The sequence below is a fragment of the Petaurus breviceps genome, unplaced genomic scaffold (assembly GCF_028583685.1).
Source record: "Petaurus breviceps papuanus isolate PSGF00001 unplaced genomic scaffold, PetGlider_PUasm1.0 490, whole genome shotgun sequence".
Lineage (NCBI taxonomy): Eukaryota > Metazoa > Chordata > Mammalia > Diprotodontia > Petauridae > Petaurus > Petaurus breviceps.
The window spans coordinates 26,386,456-26,409,287 of record NW_027186352.1 but is presented as its reverse complement, the minus strand read 5'-3'; the positions used below and the strand labels follow the sequence as shown (position 1 = coordinate 26,409,287).

Sequence of the window (22,832 nt, the reverse complement as noted above, 5' to 3'; positions counted from 1 at the left end):
TTTAAAAAAAAATGCAAAAAATTGTTTTTATGTGTAATTGGGGAAAAAAACAAAACATTAAAAAAATAAAGCAAAAAAAAGAAAGAATTTGGATTTTAGGCCATAAACAAATGGTATATTTGCCCTCTGCTTTGCTATGAAGCCCCTTATCAGTTACTGGCCACCTGCATGGAGAAGCAAGTTTTAAGGTTCTGGGAAAACTTGGAGAGACTAGCCAATGTTATATGAGCATACTGATGAAGGCAGCCAAGGTGTGGTCCCCTCTATTCCCTTCAACCAACTGGGATTCTGAAAGATCTGTTAATGGGGATAATAGATATCTCACCTTCCCCACAAATCATCAGCCTAGGAAACTTGAAAATCGAGGAAAGCTGGTGAAACATCACTGACCTTGGCCAGATGTGAGATCTCTCTGGTATAAAAGGGGGAAGTTAAAAACTCAGAAAACCATGCTGTTGTTGCCCCCAGCTCATCTAATATTGCAGGCAGTCACCCAGCTAGCAAATGGAGGCCCGTTTTGTGGCACAAAATGGAACCCTCCTGCCCCATCCTTCACCTCTTCTGAGGCCTCATCTGGCTGTAAAGGATACCATTAAATAGAATTCATTTGTTTACATAAGTTTTGTAGATGAACTCTTTCCTTTCTTGGCAAGGATGTTGATTTGCCACAAACAAAATGTGGGTAGCTAAAGGGGTAGGAACTTAAATTATGTCTCCCTTTTATTTTAAGAAAAATTCCAGTTCTAGAGAATAGCATTCATTACCAAGACTGGGCAAGAGATTGGATATGGGAGATGAAGAATGAAGAATCAAGGTTCACTCCCAGTGAACATTCACAAACCTATGTGACCCAAGGGTGGTGCTCTCAACAGAAAGAGGAATGGTAAGAAGAGGGGAGGCTTGTGATTTTGTTTCATTTTAGAAAAGATAATGAGTTCTCTTTTGGATATTCTGAATTTGAGGTGTATCAACGATTTCAAAGCGGAGATGACCAGGAAATAGTTGGCGATATAAGATTGGAAGGTAAGAACTGAGTCCTAGCTAGACATGGAGATTTGAGAAATATAGGCTTAGAGATAACGGAACCATTCTGAGTTGATGAGACTGCCAAGAAAGATTAAGCTAAAACTACACAAAAAAAGAAACAAGTGATTTATGATAGTTCTGGTGTGGATGGAGAGGGAGAGAGAAGAGTCACACCATCAGATCTCATCTACAGTCATGACTTCTGAGGCAGACTATGCCTAAGCCCGCCCTTTGGGAAAGGGGAAGATTCTCACTCCCTACACATGACTACTTTCCTTACGGGAGGGAATTTTTCCTTGACTAAGAAAGCTTTGAAGTTTTGGCAGTGAGTCAATTTAGAAATCGCCACCTAAAACACTCTAGGAGAGTAGAATTTAAGTGTGTTTGTCAGTTAGCACATGAATGTGGACTCTATATAGAGGTTCAATACAATTTTGTAATTTCTTAAATTTTTCATTAAGCATTTACTGTCTATAGGCATTGACAGAAGTTGGAAAGGAGAATGAATATGCTGATTGGGAAGCAAAAAGATGTCAGTGGGCAGAAAAAAACGGGCTGAATCCTATAAGATGAAAGTTAAACAAAAAAAAAGCCTACAATGGGGTTCAAAAACCTCAACTGTCCAAGTGACCTCTAGGATGGGACAAACATGGCTAGCAAACAATTTATCTGAAAAAGGCCTCGGCTTTTTTCAGGGGATGCATATTCCATGAGTTACTAGTGTGTGACATAGCTCCCCCTAAAGCCAATGGAATCTTTGATCTGACCACCCTGAGAGGCCTCTGCTGAGTTCTAGGTGTCATAAAGGTTTTGAGAACTGAGGTAGCAGAATGGCCAGGGATCCTAGCCAGGGAAGCCAGGTCATAGGCACTGGGGATACTTAGCTTAGAGAAAAATAAACTTAGGGGTGAGAAGGGAGCATGATGGCTACATTCAAATATTTTAAAGGATATTCTGTACAATCCTTTTATGTGGCTGACCAGAAGCAAGTAGAAATAAAAACAAGGATTGGAACAAGAAGATATCAGTGGGACCTAACAATTACATTACAATAAAAGCAGACTTGGATCTCGAGGTGGTAGCTGGTTCCTGTTTCCCAGAGATCTTTAAGGTAAGGCTGGAGAAGCACTTGGAGATATTGTAGGACTAATTAATTTCATACCAGACCAGATTGCCCACTTGTTAAGTTTCTGAGGGAATTACTTTTCCTTTTGACACATACATACTTGTTAGTTATTTTGTTCATCTTGAGAAGAGAATTCAGTATTTAGCAAATTTTGTTTTACCAAATTTTAGAGCTGAAAAGAACTCGGAGATTATCTATCCATTTTACAGATAAGGAAATAAACGCAGGCCATGGGTCATTAACGGCCCAGCCCAGCCCTGCAGACTCCCTCTGACTCCAGTGCTGTTTCTATGAGGATAGGCCACAACACTAGCCCAAACAACACACCGCTAGCATGTGTGATAGTAATGGCAATTAAAGATTCCCCTGTATTGGCTTGGTTTTCAAATTGATTGTGTTAAAACCCAGAGTTTGTTAATCCCACCTGTGGGATGGGCTTGTTGATGTGAAAAGAAAGTCTTGAACTGGGAGGAGCTGGTGATGTAGATTTGGAGAGACACGAGAGAGAGGCGGAAGATCTTTTTGGAAGCAGCACCTCGTGGAGAGAGAGAGAGACTAAGAGAATTGCTGGTGGCCGCTTTGAATTGCCCTGGACTTTTGAGACCTGCCCCCCTGAGCTGCCAAGGACTGAGGAGACATGGCTGTTTTGCTGGTACTTTGTCTGTCTGTTTTGATGTTGTTTTGCCAGATTTGTCCACTGGTGAAAGACAGTCCTTTTGTTGAAGAAGTCCTGGAACCTGGCATTTGGTTAAGAAGCCCTGAGACTGTCCTGCAGACAGAGAGTGAATACTGTCCACTGGTGAGGGACAGTACTGTTGTTGCAGGGGTCTGGAGACTGTCCTGCAGACAGAGTGAATACTGTCCACTGGTGAAGGACAGTGCTGTTGTTGCAGGGGTCTGGGAACCTTTCTGTTGGTTCGGAAGCCCTGAAGAAGGATTTTCTTGTTGGATGTTTACAGAAATCCTGGGAGAGGGCTTTGCTAATGTGTTCAGGGGTTCTAGGACTGTTCTACAGACAGAGGATAAATTCATGAAGGGACTGGCAATGTATCTTATGGCCTTGCTAAGCCTTGTCTCCCCAGGAACTAAGATTGCTGAGAACTTGCCTCGGGTCAAGATGAAGAAAAGACCTCCATTTGGATATTAAGTGCTGTGTTTAAACTTGATGTAACTCTGGGGTAGATTCAATTGTGATCCAGGGGTGGGGAACTTTTGACCTTATTGTGCTCTGTGATTGACAAATGAAGGTACTTTACTTATGTTTGGAAACTAATCTCCATTTGAGAAGAGGGGTTTTGTGGTGGACCAAATGAAGGTATAGCCTAGGGGTGGAGAAGTATTTAGAACAGGGACTTTGTAATTGATTGAATGATTGGAAGGTCCTGGGGTGGGGTAGTACTTGGAGATTATTTAATCACACTTAGTAAATGCTGTATTTTGAATGATGTCATGTTTTGATCTTCTCTGTTCTTGGTTTGTCACTGAATAAAATAGAGAGCACCTATGCTGGTATTTTGAACCTGGGAAGTTGCCTTTGCTTGGTATTACGTTACAGCATGAAATCTCATTTCTATATTACCTAGGCAAGTACACCCATTTTATTAGATGACAGGAAGGAGCTGACTATTCTCAAGGCCTTGCACTGGAGGACAGTCAATGAAGTAATGTCAGAGCGTGGGGATATGTGGACTGCCCAGATCACAGTTTGAAGACAATTAGCCTATGAATACAGTGTCTGCAAACTACACTGTGATATTTCACTTCATAATTTTTGGTTAAAATATCCACTCGCCAAGTCAGGTATGGAGAATTCAATGAGCTATCCAGTAGAATTATTGGTATTTTTATCTCTAGGGAGTGAAATCCAGCAGGACTGCTGTTCATCTGGTGTTAAAGTTACCAGCATTTCTCCTACAAAAAAGGATGGAATACTGAACATCCTCAGCAAAATCCTTGAAGGTCCTTCTTCTTTCTGCTTGGCTCAGCCAAAACCAACTTGCACACTGACCTTGTGAGCAGATGCTTGGTAATGAGCTCACAGAACTGGGCAGCATTTTCAGAAAACTGCTTTACAGTGTAGTAAATGTCCTGATTAAAGTCTTATTTTCATGTTTAACATGCTCAGGTGGTACATGCAGAAAAGACTAAGGGGGGGGTGTCACTAATCTTTAAAAGACAGACAAAAACCCAACAATTCTAGCCCAAAGCAGGTCAACTGTGTCAATTAAAATAAAAAATCCATGCTAAAAATTTGAAGTTAATTTCATTTGATCTTTAATTCTAGTCATTATTTACTAGTGGTTTTCTCCTTGAACTTGACCTGCTTTTCTAATTTTGTTTCAAGTTACTCAACTTGCCTCAATTACCTCCATTTCATGAAGCTACCAAGACAAAGCCTTTCTTTGGCATCTATAAAGAACTAAGAAGGCAATCTTAGCAATAGATGCAGAGTACAACTTAACAGATGGAAGCACTGCAAATGCTTCTTCTATGCTACTTACTGGAAAACCAACCCATCAATGGAAAAACAAACCTATTTCAGCATATTCAGTGATTCTAATACTGTTTCAGGTAAAAGAACTAAAGAATGACACTCCCAAAGGTCCACGTTCCTATGCTGGAAATAACTTACAGGCACTCTGATATACCATGCCTCTGATGAAGGCATGTGTACCAAGAATGGTGCACAGCACTGGGAATCCAGACAGAGAAAGGGACATAGTTCTTGCCCTTCAAGAGCTCACATTCTAAGGGGGGGGCAAGTGACAAGGGCCCAAAGTGGCACTGTAGATGGTACACGTTCCTTCACCTCACCAGAAAGAACAGAGCTGGTGACTCTCATTCTCACCCACGCATTACTAAATAGCTAAGCAGTCCTGAGAGATTCTGGGTCACCTGGGGTGGGGGAAAGGGCATGATGAGCAAGGCAAAGGGAGAAGGTACACCCTGAGGGGGCTGGTCTTCCAGTATCCCAGGAGGTCTTAGGAGGTCCACCTAGCCCAATGTTCATGCCAACAAGTGGTTCCTCTAATAAGTACCATTTAGTCCTTGTTTGTTGAACTTTGGTGATGGGGGGCCCCGTGACTTCCTGAAGCAGCCCACCCCACATTTATATAGCTGTTCTGGTTAGGAAATCCTACCTCACTTTGTGCCTTTTTACAAACTTCAACCCAGTGCCCAGCCTCCTAGTTCTGTCCTTGGGGCAGATCAGAACAAGCTTCAGCTCTCTTCCAAGTGCCCTCACTCCAGAAACTGCAGACCCATAATCATATGTCACATGTCTCTTTTTTGTAATGAACATCCCGGGGTTTTATCCAGTTTTCCGAGAACGTCTTCTTAGGACATCTAGGTCCCTCAATCACCTCCCCCCATTGCTCTTGAGCTAATCAATGCCATTCTTAACATGTGGTACCCTGAAATAAACACAACATTCTAAAGTGGTCTGCTTAACCCCAACTGCCCAGCCTTCCCCCCTCCAAAAATAAAAAAAGCATCCCCTACAGGGCAGGTAGGTGGCGCAGTGAATAGAGCACTGGCTCTGGAGTCAGGAGGAACTGAGTTCAAATCTGGCCTCAGACACTTGACACACTTACTAGCCGTGTGACTTTGGGCAAGTCACTTAACCCCAATTGCCCTCCAAAAAGCCAAAAAAAAAAAAAAGGTCTGACCAGTGCAGAGCACATCAGGTGTACCACCTCCCAAGGCTTGGCTGTTCACAGGCTCACAGACCTAGGTCTGGAAGGGACCCAGAAGTCATCTAGAGAAACTCACTGCATTTATAGACGAAGAAACTGAGTCACAGAGAAGCTAAGGGTCTTGTCCGAGGTGATAGCATTTATGAAGTGCTTGCTGCATGCCAGGCGCTGTGCCAAGTACAGTAAATGCAAATCAAGCAAAAAGCAGTCCCCGTCCTGAGCAGCTCACATGCCACAGGGCAAGGAGACACACAAAGGGGTCCAGGCAGACCAGCAGCTGAGAGTCAGAGCTAAGCTGGGCTAGGAAGGAGCTCACCACCATGGGGGCCCCAGTACAAATGCCATGTGGCAGAGATGGAAGAGGAGCCTGACAAGTTGGGAGCTGAACTGGGTTAGGAGTGCCAAGTATTCCTCTGACACAGTGCGATGTGAGAGAGCACCTCAGGCCCAGGCCTCTGGCTCTGGCACCAGTGCTCACACAAGCCTTTTAGGGGCCATATCACTTGGCTACCTCGCACTATACCTGCACGCCGTGAAAAACCTCAGGGCTGGTGTCTCACCCTGACTCTGGCACCTGGCGCCATGCTGCTATCTGCCCTCAAGGCTAAGATGTGGCCTTTCCCTTTACCCTGATCAGTTCCACTGAAGTAGGCACAGGTCAACACCCTTGCTGCTCAGAATGTTTATGGATCCTGACTGTCATCCAGTGTCTTAGAATCTTCTGAAGATTTGACACAAATGCCACCCATGTCTTTACCCATGTCACTGATCAAAGTGCTGATCAGCAGGGGCACAGGTCAGGCACAGAATGCCAGCCTATTAACTCTGACTCCCAGAGTCTGGGCATCTGACCCCTCTCAATTCACAAAAGGTACGAGTTATTAAAATCTAGGTAAACTAAATTGAAAGAATGTAAACATTCTTGCATTACAAACATATGGGGGAATTTGTAAAATCTATTATAAATTAGAAATATATGGACTATACTTCTGTATAGGGCTCACTATGGTATTTATTATCTATGATATAACCACTATGATCTGTAGTATAAATCCAGGGAAATTAAGACATATTCTCATTTTTTATGTTAGTCAATATAAATATACATGTATATAACATATATGTATATATAGACATGTATATAAACACATGTATGGATGTGTGTACATACACATATATAGTCTGGAGAAACAGCATGTTATCACGGTAAGAATGCTGGTTTGGGATTCAGGAGGTCTGGGTTCAAATCCTGGTTCTATGTGATCCCGGGAAAGTCATTTTACATCTAAATCCCAGTTTCCTCATCTGTAAAAGAGGGATAATGCACTACTTAACCTGCTATCTTATTATTATAATCTAAAACCATGACAGGCCAACACTGTGTACAGATATGGGACTAACCCTGGTGTGAGAACCTCCAGTGCTGTCCTTGACACGAGTCTTCCTAGTCTATTGTACAAGGAGGGCTGGTGGGAGCTTTACTTTTATTTTATACAAGACACACACACCATAGTGTTTGGTCATAGAACATAAAATACAGCTCTGCAATAACAAATTTTCCAAATGCCCATGCCATGCCACATGTTTGTGCTACAGGACATTATCTTGGCATCATCCTTTCAATGCAGGTTAAGTAGCCATGGCAGGCAGATCCCTGTAACTCTCTATGCCCCAGCCAACTCTTTAAGACTCTCAAGTCAGAAACAAGTTGACAGAGGGAGTTTCTGAACCATTTTTCTGCATCTGTGAAATCACAGATGCTGAGCAGATACTGTCTCATACCCCGTAAAGGAAAAAAGTTACTCCTGATTGATAACAACAATGTTCCTATAAAAACAAGCTTACCCTTGTTTCATGTTGTTATATTAAAGGTACAGGTCAGTACATCAAGGATCTGGATTTCATCAGTGTGGGTAGTCCCTCTGTCAAGGCAGACAGTAACCCACTTGTAACCTGTCCAGGTATTAAAAGTTGTTGGGGTCTCAGAGAGTGATTGGCAGTGGGATTCGAATCCAGGTCTCTGACTCCAAAGCCCAGCAGTCTGCCCACTTTGCCATACTGCCTTGAAGATATGCTTGATGATTCAAGTACAGAAAAACGAAGCTAAAGGGTTAAACTAAGCCTTCAGTTTCCTAAGCTCATGATTTTTTTTTTCCCAGCTACTTGTGCATTGGCAAAGTAGAAAGCAGCTGTCAGCCACTCTCCTTTAGTTCATATTTATAGGGCACTTTAAGTGGTGACACGTGACAAGGCACCTACTGAGAGAGCCAGTCAGGCCTTTACAAGCTCCTTCCTGGTCAGCATGCCTCCCCAGGCTTCCACATGCTGGCTGAACCCCATGGAGGAGGTGTGTGGGGTATGGGGTGGGGAGGGGCAGGGAAGGAGAGACAATAACGAACATGGGGATCTGGCTAACCACAAGGTGCACCCAAGCTGGATTCCCCGCCAACTTCTTGTTTTTCCATCAGAGATGCAACATTTTATAGAAACCAGGGCAGTGGGTCACGAGACAGCACAATGAAAGACACACGGAGATGGACAACTCAGACTGATGGGTTAAAGCTTCTATTTAAAAGGGAAAGAGGGGAGCACCTTTATCTTTCTAAAACATAACCGTGGTGGCTGAATTTTAGTCTTCTTCAATCTTTACTCATGGAATCATCCAGAATTAATATTATGAAAATGAAATAAAAATGAAAATGAAAAGTGCCTAAAAGCTTTTGAATGTGTAAAATTACATATGGCTAGCTGCTCTGCAACACACGGCTGCTTTTTTTTTTTTTTTAACAAAAACCTTGAACAGCTATAAGGCCTATCATGTTAATGTTTTATGTTTGGTGTGACAAGAGAACCAAGTGCAATATCACAGCTGGAGAAGGAAGGTATGAGGGAGGGAGCTGGGGAAGAGAGAGCAAGGGAAAAGGCTCTTGGCTTTAAGAGCTCCGTGTGGATTCAGAGTCCTGCCTCAGGCCCAGCACGGAGAAGTGACTTGAGAGAGATCACTTAAAAATAAGGCTCAAATGATCACAGGATCCCCAGTGACTTAAAACAGAAATGTCTGCTTATAACAACAATAATAACACAATAATAAAAAAAAAACATGGCTAGGATAGTGGTAAAAAAAAGATAGTAAGGTATTGATTAAAAGTATAGTGAGAAAGTCAGAAAAATGAGAATCATATGCATCCCTCAAGCTGTAGAGCATGAACACGTTCAGAGCTGGAAGGGGCTTTAGAAACCTCCTTATTTTACAGAAAAGGAAACTGAGCTTCCAAGAGTTAAGGTTACTTGGCAAAATTTGGACCAGCAGGGACTGAGTAGCAGAACTGCAGAGGGAATGCAAATGTCCACATTTCAAGGCCAGGCCACGACAGCTCACTGCCCTTAGTTTCATAAATCAGTTCAATGGTTTAACTAATTTTGTTTTCTATTGCAAGAATCAATCAACCACCCAAGAAAAAATAATTTATTAAGTAATAGGGCTACAAAGGAGACAAAGGCAGCAGATCTTGCTCTAATGATGTTTGTCTTTTATCAGAAAAGCAACACAGATGCACGTGTGCGTAAAGAAAATATTTCTAAAATAAAACCACTTTGGTGACTTACTGAATGGAAACTGGACTAGAGTGGGAAAAGACCACTGAAGTCTACTGCAGCACAGGTGATGAGGCTTGGCCTCTGACTGGCTATGTGCAGTGAGGAAAGGGAGGAGTAAAGAGTGATCCAAGTTATGGGAGGATGGCCAGGATGCCCTGGCCCACAAGAACAGGGAAGTCTGGGAAACAGATAGAGTCTGGGGAGAATGATGAGTTCTGTTTGGGGCATGAGAAATGATTCTGAAGTATGTAATAAAAGCCTATCAAGGGCTTGATGGAATGATCAAGCAACTAGCCAGGGCTTCTGAGTCAAAGAGTCAGCAGAGGCAGACTGAAGACCTGGGATGGAAAAATGAGCACTGTTAACAAAGGCTCACCTTAATAATTAACATTAGACAATAAATGAAAAATGAAAGCAGAGCACTCACCTGAACAAGTGGCCCTATCCACTAAGGCCTGATGACCATTTTATGTGAATGTGCCTCGCTGGGAGGAAGCGGAGTACTGCCACCTAACCCCCAAGTTATGTAATGATGAACTGGGGTATAATAACTGCCCTGATTTGAGAAAATCATGAAGTCATTAATGTAATCATCTGAGGAAGGCACTTGTACCATGGTTTACTATTCTTAGGAGAGGCTCTCCTGGGTGGTCGGCAGGAGCTAGAATGTTTCTGCCTCCTGAGCTCAAAAGGTGCTGCAATCTGCTCAGGGCAGGGTCTGCACTGTCCTTCCATTGATGTTTCCATGCATGTTATGAACCAGCTACTGGGTAGTCATTAAAGCCAATGTACCCTTTCAAGGTAACAGCTGATCCAACTTGTCAGGGGGCAGGGATGGGAACAACATTCTTCTGTTTGTGGCTGGACCTCATCAGTGAAGGACCTGGTGTGGGAACTCCCCCTCTGAGGCAAACTGACAAGCACCTGAACTTAGTCCTTATAGAGGAGTGAATGGACGGGCCCAGAATCTCTATCTAGATGTTTTCCTAATTCTGAAGGTAGTTCTTTATCCAGTTCTTCATGCTGCCTCTCACACTTTTCTATACCATTAAGAAATGGAGCAAGAAGGCAAAGAGGACCATAGTCTGAAATAATAATGAATTAAAGCAGCACTAGTTGCCTGTTTGCTCTCAGAAGGACCTAAGATCTCACTGTTGGGCATATCCTCAAAGGAGGGGCTGACATGGCCCTACCAGTAGGACTGAGGTCTGATTAAACTGAACTTGGGCTAATATGGTTCTGAATAGAACCGATAAGGAAAATTAGAATATTACTATGAGAACAGAGGAATACTTCACTAAAAATTAAATGAGTTAAACATTTAATTTATGCTAAGTTGCTGCCCATCACAAAAGTTCTTTTATTTTCATAAATCATTTTCAGCTCATATACTAACTAAGCAAAGTATATAATAGAAGTAAGAAAAAATTAAAATCAGCTTATGTAGTCATGATCCATCTCTAGGTTACTGATGGTTTTGTTTGCTTAAAAAGAATTTTTGAAAAAAAAAAACAAAATTTTTTTAAAAGTAGGAGGTTTTATATTTTTGAGAAAATTGGAATGAGCCCAACACAGAAATCAATGCCAACAGATATGCTATTGTTTTCCCATTAACAAGAGTCTCTAAAAGTTAAAGCTGTCAGTATGCCCTTTGGGGCAACTGTTCCATTGGATAGGTCAAAATAAAAGAAGGGAGACCAAGAGAGCCATCTTGTCTGGGGGAGAACTGGGGCTGGTGGTCCTTCAGTCTCCTGAATCCTCAAGCATCCCCTTGATGTTGAAGGGATGCTCCAGCCCAGACTCGACAACTCTGGGGATCCCCAGACCCCTCAGATGCCAAGGAATTCTGATCCTAGGGAATATCTTTTCCTTCCCTATAGAAATGACAGTAGGCTACACTAAGTCTTTGAAAGACAGACCTCATCTCTCTTTGTGCATCAGGAGAGCATGCTGGCAGAGGACGTTTTGTCCATCACTGACCCTTTAACAAAGCTTGCGGAAAAAAAAAAAAAACAAATCATGGAAGAACTTGCCCTCATTTTACATTCTGTCACAGTGATCAGTGATGAAACAGCAGGTCTTTAGATTCAACTTACATGAGCATGAAATGCCTGACACAGGAGAAGTTGATATGAGAACAACAGAATGACTGTATCTTCAGCTCCTAGAAGGAGGTTGGAGCCAGGGTAATCAGATCTTACCAGTGGGAAAGAATTTTCTAACTTTCCTTTAAGAAAAAAAGCTCACCTTATCTCTTGGTGGCAGAGATAAACTGGCATCCTAAGGACCTGAAAATAGTAGCATATTTCCAGAAAATGGGAAAATGCCACCTACCCTTTTCAAGAGCACAGTCATACAAAACATATGAAGTGGTTGTCAAATACTAAAGCATTTTAATAACATTTTCCATCCAGTTTTTAAGAAACTTCATCAGCGTGGGGAGAGCTTCATAGGTAACCATTCTACATCATCATGTCTTAGAACACTGACTGAAAAACTGAAAAATTAAGTCACTTGCCCAGGGTCACAGAGTCATTATGGGTCAGAGGCAGGATTTGAACCTAGGCTGTCCTGACTCTGAAGTTGGCCCTCTAACCACCATACCATAACGTCATTTATTTGTTATCAAAGAAAAAAAATGCTCTTTCGTGATTTGTTTTTGAGGAAGGATTAATGTTTTCAGGGGAAATTATATATATATGAAAATACAGACCTTCCCAAAACTTAGCATACTGCTTGCTTGAGCTGTGTCCTTCTAAACTTCCTGCCTGGCCTCAGTGGTTTTCCCCAAGTTGGCCTTTAAATGTTCATGTAATTTCTATTCTTTACTTATCTGCCACCTAAATATAGCCTGTTAGTATTGGCTGCTTCTTAATTACTACTACCTTTTTCTTGCATTAATTTTACTCAAACAATCATACTTATGGTGCTGATTTGAACCCTAAATTCACAGGAACCTGCTGATTTTGCTGTCATCATACCACTGCCAACTGTCTATAAATGGGGACCTTGTGTAATTCCAAATAAAGGAAAGGTAACGGTAAGCCTATCTCTGTGCCAACTACTGTGGAATAAAGAAAACATTGTTAAACAGCCATAAATGACCAGACAGGGACTCCTTATATCCTTTCATTTATAAATTCATCCCATCAATTTCAAAGGAAAAATTTCCTCCCAAGTTAAGTGATTACTTTTTACTGCTGGATTATAAACTGAAGGCTGAGGCTGTGCCACACTTCTCTTAGTGCCATGCAAAAACAAAGCCCTTCACATGGCTGGAGATCATTCAGTGTTTACGAAATGAGTGACTACTATTCATTAAGCAGGATGACCAGGAATGTACTTTACATTTTATTCACTCTACTGGGTATACTTAGAAGTAGGTAATAGGTAAGAAAAACTGGGTCACTACGGGTATGCTTAAAAAGTGAAAACTTATTTTATTAGCTCAGTTTATCCTGAGAATTATATAAAATCAGCTCTTAATAATGATAATAGAATATTCCTACAAACTTTGTTATTGTTTTAGTCACAAGACAACTGATCTAGTTACACAACGGGTACTGCAAAGGCCTAAAATTGTTGGCTAGGGTATGACCTGGCCCAGTTCAGCTTAGCAAGCACAAATTAAACGTAATGATTTAATAAATGATTGTGTACTGATATTGGGGGAAAAAACCCACAACACTTATGACATGCAAACAAACCTATGATGTAAATTCTTACTAAATTTATTAATGTGACTTGTAAAAGCACAACAAATGTATAGCATTAGTAAATCATTAAAATGTCCATTTGTCATTGCTAGTGCACAATGTTCAAACACAAAATAGTAGGAGTTACCTCAAATCGACTGAAGGACAGCAGCAGAAGTAAGGTAGAAATCCTACCAAGATATTAACACCCAGAGAGAGCCGTACCAAAGACAGAGAAAGAAAGAATGGTCATCTTTACAAAAGGCGACAGGGACGAGTTACTTATGCCTTAAAGAATTTGAAAAGTTATGAGAAAATGCCATTTTAAGGTATTTTAAAAATTCAATTAACTAGCATCCATTCTGGGGTAAGTTAAGAACTAAGGCAAAAAACTAAAAGTTTTACCTATCTTCAAAAATAACTATTTGTTCAAATATCCCATAAGCAGATATTAAGTTTATAATTCAGTTTAAAATTTTTATAACTAAAGAAAAATTGTTAAATCATTCTACCCACTGCCTCAAGGTATTACATAACATTTCATGAAAATTGTAAATTACCTTTACGGCAGCAGTCACAGCAGCGGTGGCTGCTAAATTTAAACCCTGGCGACCGAAGTTTACCATGGTTTCATAGCCTCGTTCTTTGGCTTGGACAATATAGTCATCGATCTCCTAGGAAAAAACGGGGGGAGGATTCAAAAGATATCAAAACTGCTTCTACAGAACTGCCACTTTAGTTTCTTAAATATTAGAATATTGTTGCAAAATAAACAGAAGTATTTTTTCTTCTAACACTGAAAAGGTTTGTCGTATTTGAATATTTCAAAAAATAAAACTGATGTTTACAAATGCGTCTCATCTCTTACCCTTTCCTTTGAAGAAAGCAATGGGTGAAGGAACTTCCTGTAGATTAAACTTGCCCCTCTGGTGTATGGGGAGAGCAGCCAGATGACAAAAGCAATCTTCATCTCATAGTACAAGGGAAACCTGTCCAGGAAACGTTAGAAAGCCATTCGATATTTAGGTTAGAGCCCAAAGTGTCAAAAATGGAACTTTTTAAAGAAAAGTTTCAAAGGAAATATCTAATACTACTCATAGAAAATTTCTATTTACATTTTCTTGGTTTCTGTTCTCTAACAGTTAAAAAGTGCCCCAAGTGTGTTTGTGGTCGAGGCCAAATGTGGATTTTCCCCCAGATTATAGAATTCTATTCACCACATGGAGGGGGTTGTGGGTGGGGACACAACAGACACTTCCTTTACTCTCTCTGAAAAGAATTAATTTAATATCCAAAGTGGATTAACAAAATGGCTTATTGTAACCAGAATTCTCCTTTGCAAAGACAAGCCAACAAAACTCAAAGGAAATATTAAACTAGTAAAGGCTTCAGTTTCCATAATGATGACAATACCACTATCTTCTCTACATAGCTGTATCCTGATTCAAAAGTACTTTCACTCTATCTTACTTGATATTTTGTTTTATCAATAAGAAAACAGGCATAGAGAAGTCAGGGAACCTGCCTTTTGTCAGTTAGTTAATAGAGATCCAACCAAATTCATTATTGGCCCCTGAAGGGTCAATGCTTTTTCAGTCTTGGAACTTACCAAGCAACAGTTAGGTCTGCCAACGTTTCAATCACAGTATAAAGGGCAAAAACAATCCAATACATCATCCACCGAACCTGAGAACAGCAAAGGCAACAGGAGATTAATGAGTATTATAAAGAGAAATGGTCTCCAACTAAAAATCCTAAGTCATTTACAATCTGTATAATGAGTAAAAAGGTTTCTATTGGTGTTTTCACTTTACTGAAGCAGTCCTAGGATCGAGGAAGAAGACCACGTGTGGTTCTGACGTCCAACATACCACGATACCAATCAGATCCATGGAGAATCGTCTCTTCGGTATAAAAGATATTCCAGAATCGGTGAGCAGTTCAGTTCTACTCCATAACCACCACTGGTTATTTAACACCTGTATTTGCTCACATTAGCTCCTTTTTTCTTCAACATTTTACTGATGCCCTTTTGGACACTATCCTCCTCTTCCAAAGATTCCTTTCTCCCTCTCCTCTCACCCACAACAGTGTAAGAGAGCATCTGGTGCCTTTGTCCCTGACCCAGAGGAGCTATATTTGGTCCTCCTGGGGCCCTATTTGTGATCTCGGAAAGACCTTGGAAACCCAGAGAGGTACGGCAGGACCAGAGCAGGGCAAATACCATGACTTTCAAGGAAGGGAAGAGAATTGGCACCTGCAAACCATAGAACCTGCACCTGACATCATATTCCCAAATGTGATCTTAACGAGACAGTAAGTGACCATTCAACACAGGTCATGGTGATGACAAGGGGCCCTTTTGGCTTCTTCACAAGCAGGCTGGATCAGATATTGTCATTTCCAGCTTAGCTAAATCATAGTTTATTGGCCCAACTATCGCTGTAAAAAAGAGAGATGGGGGCTAGATGCTGTTGTTCAGATGCAATCATCAGATCTGGAATAAAGGCCTGAAGTCAGCTTGAAGGGAAGTGGAGTACACGTGAGTGTGCTGGGTGCTGCTTATGTGATGCTTTTATCAATAACTTGCAGACGGGCACGGATGGTATCTTTACTGAATTTGCAGAGGAAACAAAAACCAGGAGTGAATAATGAACACGACAGATATCACAGTCTGGAATCAGACCATCATTACATTTGGCCAAAGACAACTAGAAATAGGTACATGGACAGAATATGAAGCAAATTCATCACCTGGTGACGAAATTTCCTTTGACTGGTTCTCAGACAGCATACACAGATCTACCCTAGGGTACACTGTACTGGCACTTTCAGCTTCAGAGACTCAGCCCTGCTTCTTCCACGGGTCTATTCCTCTCTCTATTCACATGGCAACCATGTAACTGCAGGCTCTCTCCACCTTTTATCTGGCCTATTGGCCTCGCTCTTGGCACCCAACTGCCTCTAAAATAAAACACAAACTCCTTCATTTGCCATAGAAGCCCTTTCCTTGTTTGACTGCTTCTCCCCTTCATGCACATGTTCCAGCCAAATTGGCCAACTGACTGTTCCCTGACTTAGTATCCCATCTCCTACATGTGAGCTTTTGCATAGTTTGGAAAATCTACCTCACTAAACTCACTGCTCAGTAATTTAAAAATTCCCCCTTACTTCACCCTCCCCATTCCAATGATTCTGAACTCCCACCCTGAACCCCACTATTCAATCCCTTATTCCCATTCCCTTCAACATAACCATGACAATGTTACACTCTAAAGCAACCCATCCATTCTACTGTGCTCTCTAGAATGCCTCCTTCATTAATAATAAATTTGCTTTCATCTTACTTTTTTTCCTTTTCCATTCCTTCCACTTTCTGGTTGGGACCTGGTTTCCCTTTCTAGCACTGACTGCATTCTCCCTCCCTCCCCTGGTCTCAATTTTCAATGGGAAAGTAGAAGGAATCAGACCATTCCTTGCTTTCCATTGCCTTTTCCAGGATCTGCCTCTACCATCACTAAGTAACCTCTCCTCCTCTGAGGTTCACTCAATCCATATTTGCCATTCAAAGTTCTGGTAGCTGTTGTCAATCACCCTCTAGGTTACCCTCCCTTTTTTTCCTCAGTGAGTTCAGTGACTGGCTCCTAGCCTCTCTATCCTCTTCAACTCCTGCCCTCATACTGGGGGACTTAATACCCAAAGCTCACCCTGACCTCACCTTACTCATGATCTAATTCTCTAGTCCACCTAAGGCACACCCAGAAATGGCCTTATCCTTGATCTTGCCATCACTCACAAATATACCACTTCCATGTTCCCAGACTCTGGATATCCTTTATCTGATCTCAATCTGTCATCATTTCACTCCTTTCTGCCTTGCAACCCCATATTCTATTCTTGGTCTACACTGTGACCTTCAACCCCTGAACTGGCCACATTCTCCTTTCCTTCCCCAACTTGACCCCTTTGTGAACCAGATTAACTCTATATTGTCCTTCCCCCCCACCCCCCTTATTGTATCCCTGAACTTGCCCCGCAAAACTCCAGCTTTAGATTGCTTCCACCGACCCCTGCCTTTGCTCTTACACGTGTGCTACCGAACAAAGCTGGAGAAAATCTCATGATTGTGCTAACTGGGTCCATTATAAACTTGCCACAAAACCTCAACGGGGCTTACTATTCCAGATAAACCTTTTATATCTCCCTTAGCAACTCTCATTCTCAACAGCAGCTCTTCCAAACCTCCCATGGCTCTGCTCCCTTTCCCCCTCTCAGCGCAGCCCCTCATCTCATATTTCACACACACACACACACACACACACACATCTGAGGCCATTCACTGAGCTCCTTCTTCTCACATCACCCAGATGTCTTCTGTTATGATCCCTTCCTTCATTCCTGCCCCACACAACGAAGTGGCCCTTCTCCTTGCCAAGATAGAGTGTGACTCTATCACCCCGTCTTCCCCTTCATCATCAGAGCACTCCTGTCATCATCCCCACTCTCACTTTTCTTCAGTCTCTCCTGATCTACTTGATCCCTTACTCCCTCTCTTTGGTGGCTAAATTCCTTGATCAGACTACCTACAATGGTGCCTCCATTTCCTTTTTGCTCACAAAAAGGATTTTTGCGACCAGGGGAGGGAGGGAGAATGCAGTCAGTGCTAGAAAGGGAAACCAGGTCCCAACCAGAAAGTGGAAGGAATGGAAAAGGAAAAAAAGTAAGATGAAAGCAAATTTATTATTAATGAAGGAGGCATTCTAGAGAGCACAGTAGAATGGATGGGTTGCTTTAGAGTGTAACATTGTCATGGTTATGTTGAAGGGAATGGGAATAAGGGATTGAATAGTGGGGTTCAGGGTGGGAGTTCAGAATCATTGGAATGGGGAGGGTGAAAAAGATTTTGCTCAGTCTCTGCAGTCTGGCTTCCAATCTCATCATTAAATTTAAACTGTTCTTTCCAAATTTACTAATGATTTCTTAATTACAAAACCTAATGTCCTCCCCCCTCATCCTTTCTGACTTCTCTGTAGCCTGCTTTGGGCATTGCTGATCATGCTCTGCCCTTTAGGCCATCGGGACACCACTCTCTCTTGGTTCTCTCCTCCCCATCTGCCTGTTCCTTCTCAGTCTCCTCTGTCTGCTCTTCAATCAAGTCATGCCTGTTAACTGTCAATGTCTCTCACAGAGTTCTCTTCTCTTATCCTTCAATCCTAAAGGTCAGTAAACTTTTTCAATAAAGGGTCAGATAGTAACTCTCTTATTTAGGTATTTATATAACACGGGAGAAAACATTTCCACAATTTTTTTTTTTGCTAATGAAATCCAAAATATAACTGATTACAATTTATTGTAACAGGTATACTAATGACAAGAATATAATTTTTTGGGAGGAATAACATTTTGCTTAATTGGGGATTCAAAATTAGTGTTCCCTATCATCGAAACTGATTGATTGTAAACATTCATCAGTTAATGCTGATTGTAATGGGATTCTATGTATTTCATCTTTGAAAATACCTTTTTACAGAAATAGGTACTACCAAATGCTGATATCAATCCATAAGCATATGATTTTAATTTAACATATTCAAAGCTCGGAAGACATTTTTAGAATTCTATTAGAATTTTCTTTTGATTTTTTCTTTTTAACATCTCATTACATTGCAGATTAAATACTTCCCACTGAAAGGGAGATAGAATCTCAACTGAACAGTTCAATGGATTGTGAGGTATGGAAGTTTCTTTTGCACTTGCATCAAGATCCAAAAAATGCTGTTGGGCTTGTCCTCTGAGTGGTAATATTATCAGCTGCAAATGTGGGTGGGTCAGAATAGAGGTCTAGCTTCTTTTTTCAAACTCTTACAGCATGAGAGGTGTATAAACCAACTTATTGTTACTTGTGACTTAAACAACATTCATTGTCACTGAATTAACTTTACCACAGTGTGTGTATTTATGTGAAAATTTATTTTCACATAAAAGTGCTGTTCAGTTTTCAAATTTTTGACTGAATCAATTAAGAAACATTATCAAGTCTACAGCCAAAGCTAACTTCCAAAAGCTCTTTGGTGTTTGCTAATAGTGGTTGAGGGGGATTCATTTTGTACAGAAAAACTTCAATCTTGGCCTTGAACTCAAAAAATCATAACATACCCACCCTCTTCTTGTTTTGACACGATGGTTATGCATCGGTAATAAAATGAAACGTCATGTTATGGTGATACATGGGGCACCTGAAGTGCTCTAGGGTTATCACTGCATTGCTTCAGTTTGGAGTAAAGTGAGCAGCTGTAAGAAGGGGTAAGAGAACCAGAGGGAGTCTCCTTTTTTTTAACCACTTGTCTGCCTTGAGGTGTAAGAGCAGCCAGACTATGAGATGGGAATGAATGAGAACTAATGAGCATGGCTATGCTCCCATACAACCTTATTTAATGACACTGAAGTAGGAATTTCGCATAATTTTCATGAGTCACAAAATATTCTTCTTTCATTTTTTCCCAACCATTTAAAAAGCATTCATAGTTCTTGCTGGCTATACAAAAATAGTCAGCAGACCAAATTTGGCCTGTGGGGCATAGTTCACTAACCCCTCTGCTCTGCAGTATTTCACTTGATGATCTTATCAGCTCCCATGAATTTAATTATTATCTCTGTGTGGACAACTTTTTTCTTTAACATTTATTCTAAAAAACTTTTAGTTCCAAATTCTCTCCCACGATCCAGCTCCTCCTCCACCCATCGAGAAGGCAAGTGATATGTCAATCACACATGTGAAATCCTGCAAAACATATTCCTATATTAGCCATGTTGCAAAAAAAAAAAAAAGGTGAGAAAAATAAAGTGTGAAAAGTATGGTTCAACCTGCACTCAAGAGTTCATCAGTTTTCTTTTTGGAGATGGGACAGCATTTTTCATCATAAGCCCTTTGGAATTATCTTGATCAGAGTAACTAAGTCTTTCACAGCTGCCCATTCTTTTTTTTTTTTTTGGAGGGCAGTTGGGGTTAAGTGACTTGCCCAAAGTCACACAGCTATTAAGTGTGTCAAGTGTTTGAGGCCAGATTTGAACTCAGGTCTTCCTGACTCCAGGGCCGGTGCTCTATTCACTGCGCCACCTAGCCACCCCTATACAGTTGCCCATTCTTACAATACCACTGTTATTATACACAATGTTCTCCTGGTTCTGCCTGCCTCACTCTGTCTTAGTTCACATTAAGTCTTTCTGAAACCAGCTGATGACTTTCAAATCTACTTATCTAACCTTAACCTCCCTGCTGACCTCCAGTCTTGCATCTCCAGCTATCTAGTGAACATCTTTTTTGGGGGGAGGGGGGGGAATGGAAGGCAATTGGGATAAAGTGACTAGTAAGTGTTAAGTGTCTGAGGCAGGATTTGAACCCAGGTCTTCCTGACTCCAGGGCCAGTGCTCTATTCACTGCACCACCTAGCGGCCCCCCAAGTATACATCTTAAAACTCACCTCATCCATAGCTGAACTCATTGTCTTTCCCCTCAAACTCCCTTTCTCTTCCCAACTTTCCTCTTACTGTTAAAGGATGCACTACGATCCTTGTCACGAACTAGGGGTCCTTCTCAACTATTCATTATCTCTCACCCCAACCCCACCCATGGGCCAAGGCCTGTTGACTTTACCTCCATTAATATCTCTCACTTATGCCCTCTCTCCTCTGACATGGCCATCATTTCACACCTGGAGTCTTGTAAGAGACTGCTGCTTGGTCTCCCTGACAAGAGTTTCTCCCCATTTCAGTTTGTCCTCCATTCAAATGTCAAAATGATCTTCTTTAAGTGCAGGTCTAAGCCTGTTATCCAGCCCCCTGACCCCCCCATACTCTGTCACTGCAGCCCAGTGACACTGGCCTCCTGGGCTGTTCTGTGAACAGGACGCTCCATCTCTTGGCCCTGGGCATATTCTGGTTGTCCTCCAGGCCTGGAACACTCTCCCTAGCCAGCTCCACCTCCAAGATTCCTTCTAGTCACAGTTGAAATCCTACCTTCAAAAGGAAATCTTTCTTGATTGCCCTGAATGCTGGTGCCTTCTCTCTGCTTTTTGTCTCCAAACATCCAAGTCCAGATCTTCTCTGAATGCTGTTTCCCTCATTAGAATGTCAGCATCTTGGGAGCAAGACCTGGCTTTTATAGTGCCTGGAGCACAACAGACACTTACCAAATGTTTACTAAGCAATCTTTCCTTTCTTTGTACCCCTACGCTTTGGACGATGCCTGAAGGCACGTAGTAGGCGCTTAATAAATGCTTCCTGAGTGTCCTGGAATGCCTACCCTCATCACTTTGCCCTCTTCGAATATTCTGTCTTTGAGAGTCAGTCTGGGTTCTGTAAAATGTAGTCATACTTTCTACAAAAAAAAAAAACCTTAAACAGTATCTCTAGGATGTAAAAATGGATAACAGAATCATATCAAGAAAAACATCCTTTTTTAAAGAAATATACTCAGTCACCTTGAGTCCTAATTTCAATCACTGACTTAAACTTTCTTAAAGTTAGATGCTACAGTTTCACATCTATTTTCTTTGCTACTCTTTTTCTTGGAACTTCAGAAATAATTTCAGGTCTTTTTGTGACAGTGATGAAATGAGCGACATCACCCATAATTTAATTCCAACAGGGAGGAGGCCAGTGAAGAATCACAGGTGATCTTAGCGAGAGCTTGTGTCGGCCCGAAGGAGTGAGCACAAACTTCACCAAAGCCTTGGTCCATTAATGGACTTGGTGGCAGTGTGGCAGTAAAGGGTTAAGTTAGCAAAGCTTTTACTAAAAACTAACTTCGAGGTCACTTACAGTCTTCTTTAAAGGATATAGGAGAACTGACAGTCAAGGTTAAAAAAAAGATGCATATTGCAAAAAACATAGGATTCTGAATTGGAATATTTCTTCAATGTCTCATGAAATCAGAACATGTTTTAATTCTACAGCAGGGGTTGGCAAGCTCTGGCCCAAGGGTCAAATCTGGTCTGTTGCTTGTTTTTGTACACTCCATGCTAGGAAAGGTTTTTATATTTTTAAGTACAATAAACTTTTTTTTTAAAAAGGTGGTGGTATAAAAACAGCCACATTTGGATAAGGTTTGCCAAGCCATGTTCTGAAACAACCATGTAAAGTGATACCATATGTAAATACATAAGAGTAAGATGGAGGAAGAAAAGAAAGAATTGCAATGAAAGGCCTGGCTTTTAAAGTGCTGAAGAAGCCTACAATTGAGGAGGAAAAAGCTGTGGCCCTCCACAAAGCTTAGATTAGAACCCAACTCTTCTGACTCCAAACCCTGTTCTCTTTGCCCATCACTACTGTTTAAAAAATAAAAAAAAGCAATCAGTCCTTTCTCATTCTTGATCTATAGTAGTTCAAGGTGCACCTATCCCTGTGTAATGACTGAGGCCCAGAACTGAACAGGAGAATAAGGCTGTATGAAGAAAACTGGGCAAAGTTTTCAAGGATCCTCAATAGGCTGCTGCCAGAAAAGATGGTCTCTTTAATACCAATGCTAAATGGCTACAAATAACGGAATGTTTTGACTTCATAGGAATCAACACCTACCATGTATGTGGGACCTGTGGTGGACACTGTGGATACAAACAGACCCAGCAGTCCTTGTTCTGAAGGAACTTCTATTTTATCTTAAATTAGCATGTAAGCTCCTCAAGGGCAGGGCCC

At 41.4% G+C, this 22,832-nt stretch overlaps 1 protein-coding gene across 3 annotated transcripts in view; it reads right to left on the bottom strand.

Annotated features, from left to right (window-relative positions):
* The window catches only part of REEP3 (receptor accessory protein 3), an 87,879-nt gene that overhangs the window by 18,052 nt on the left and 46,995 nt on the right, over positions 1 to 22,832 (bottom strand). For all 3 annotated transcript variants that reach the window (XM_069101882.1, XM_069101880.1, XM_069101881.1), the window contains exons 3-5: positions 14,749 to 14,825; positions 14,008 to 14,128; positions 13,700 to 13,813 (exon numbers count right to left, since the gene is read on the bottom strand). In XM_069101882.1, the coding sequence (XP_068957983.1) occupies positions 13,700 to 13,813; positions 14,008 to 14,128; positions 14,749 to 14,825 (312 nt within the window). The remainder of the gene's footprint in view (positions 1 to 13,699; positions 13,814 to 14,007; positions 14,129 to 14,748; positions 14,826 to 22,832) is intronic.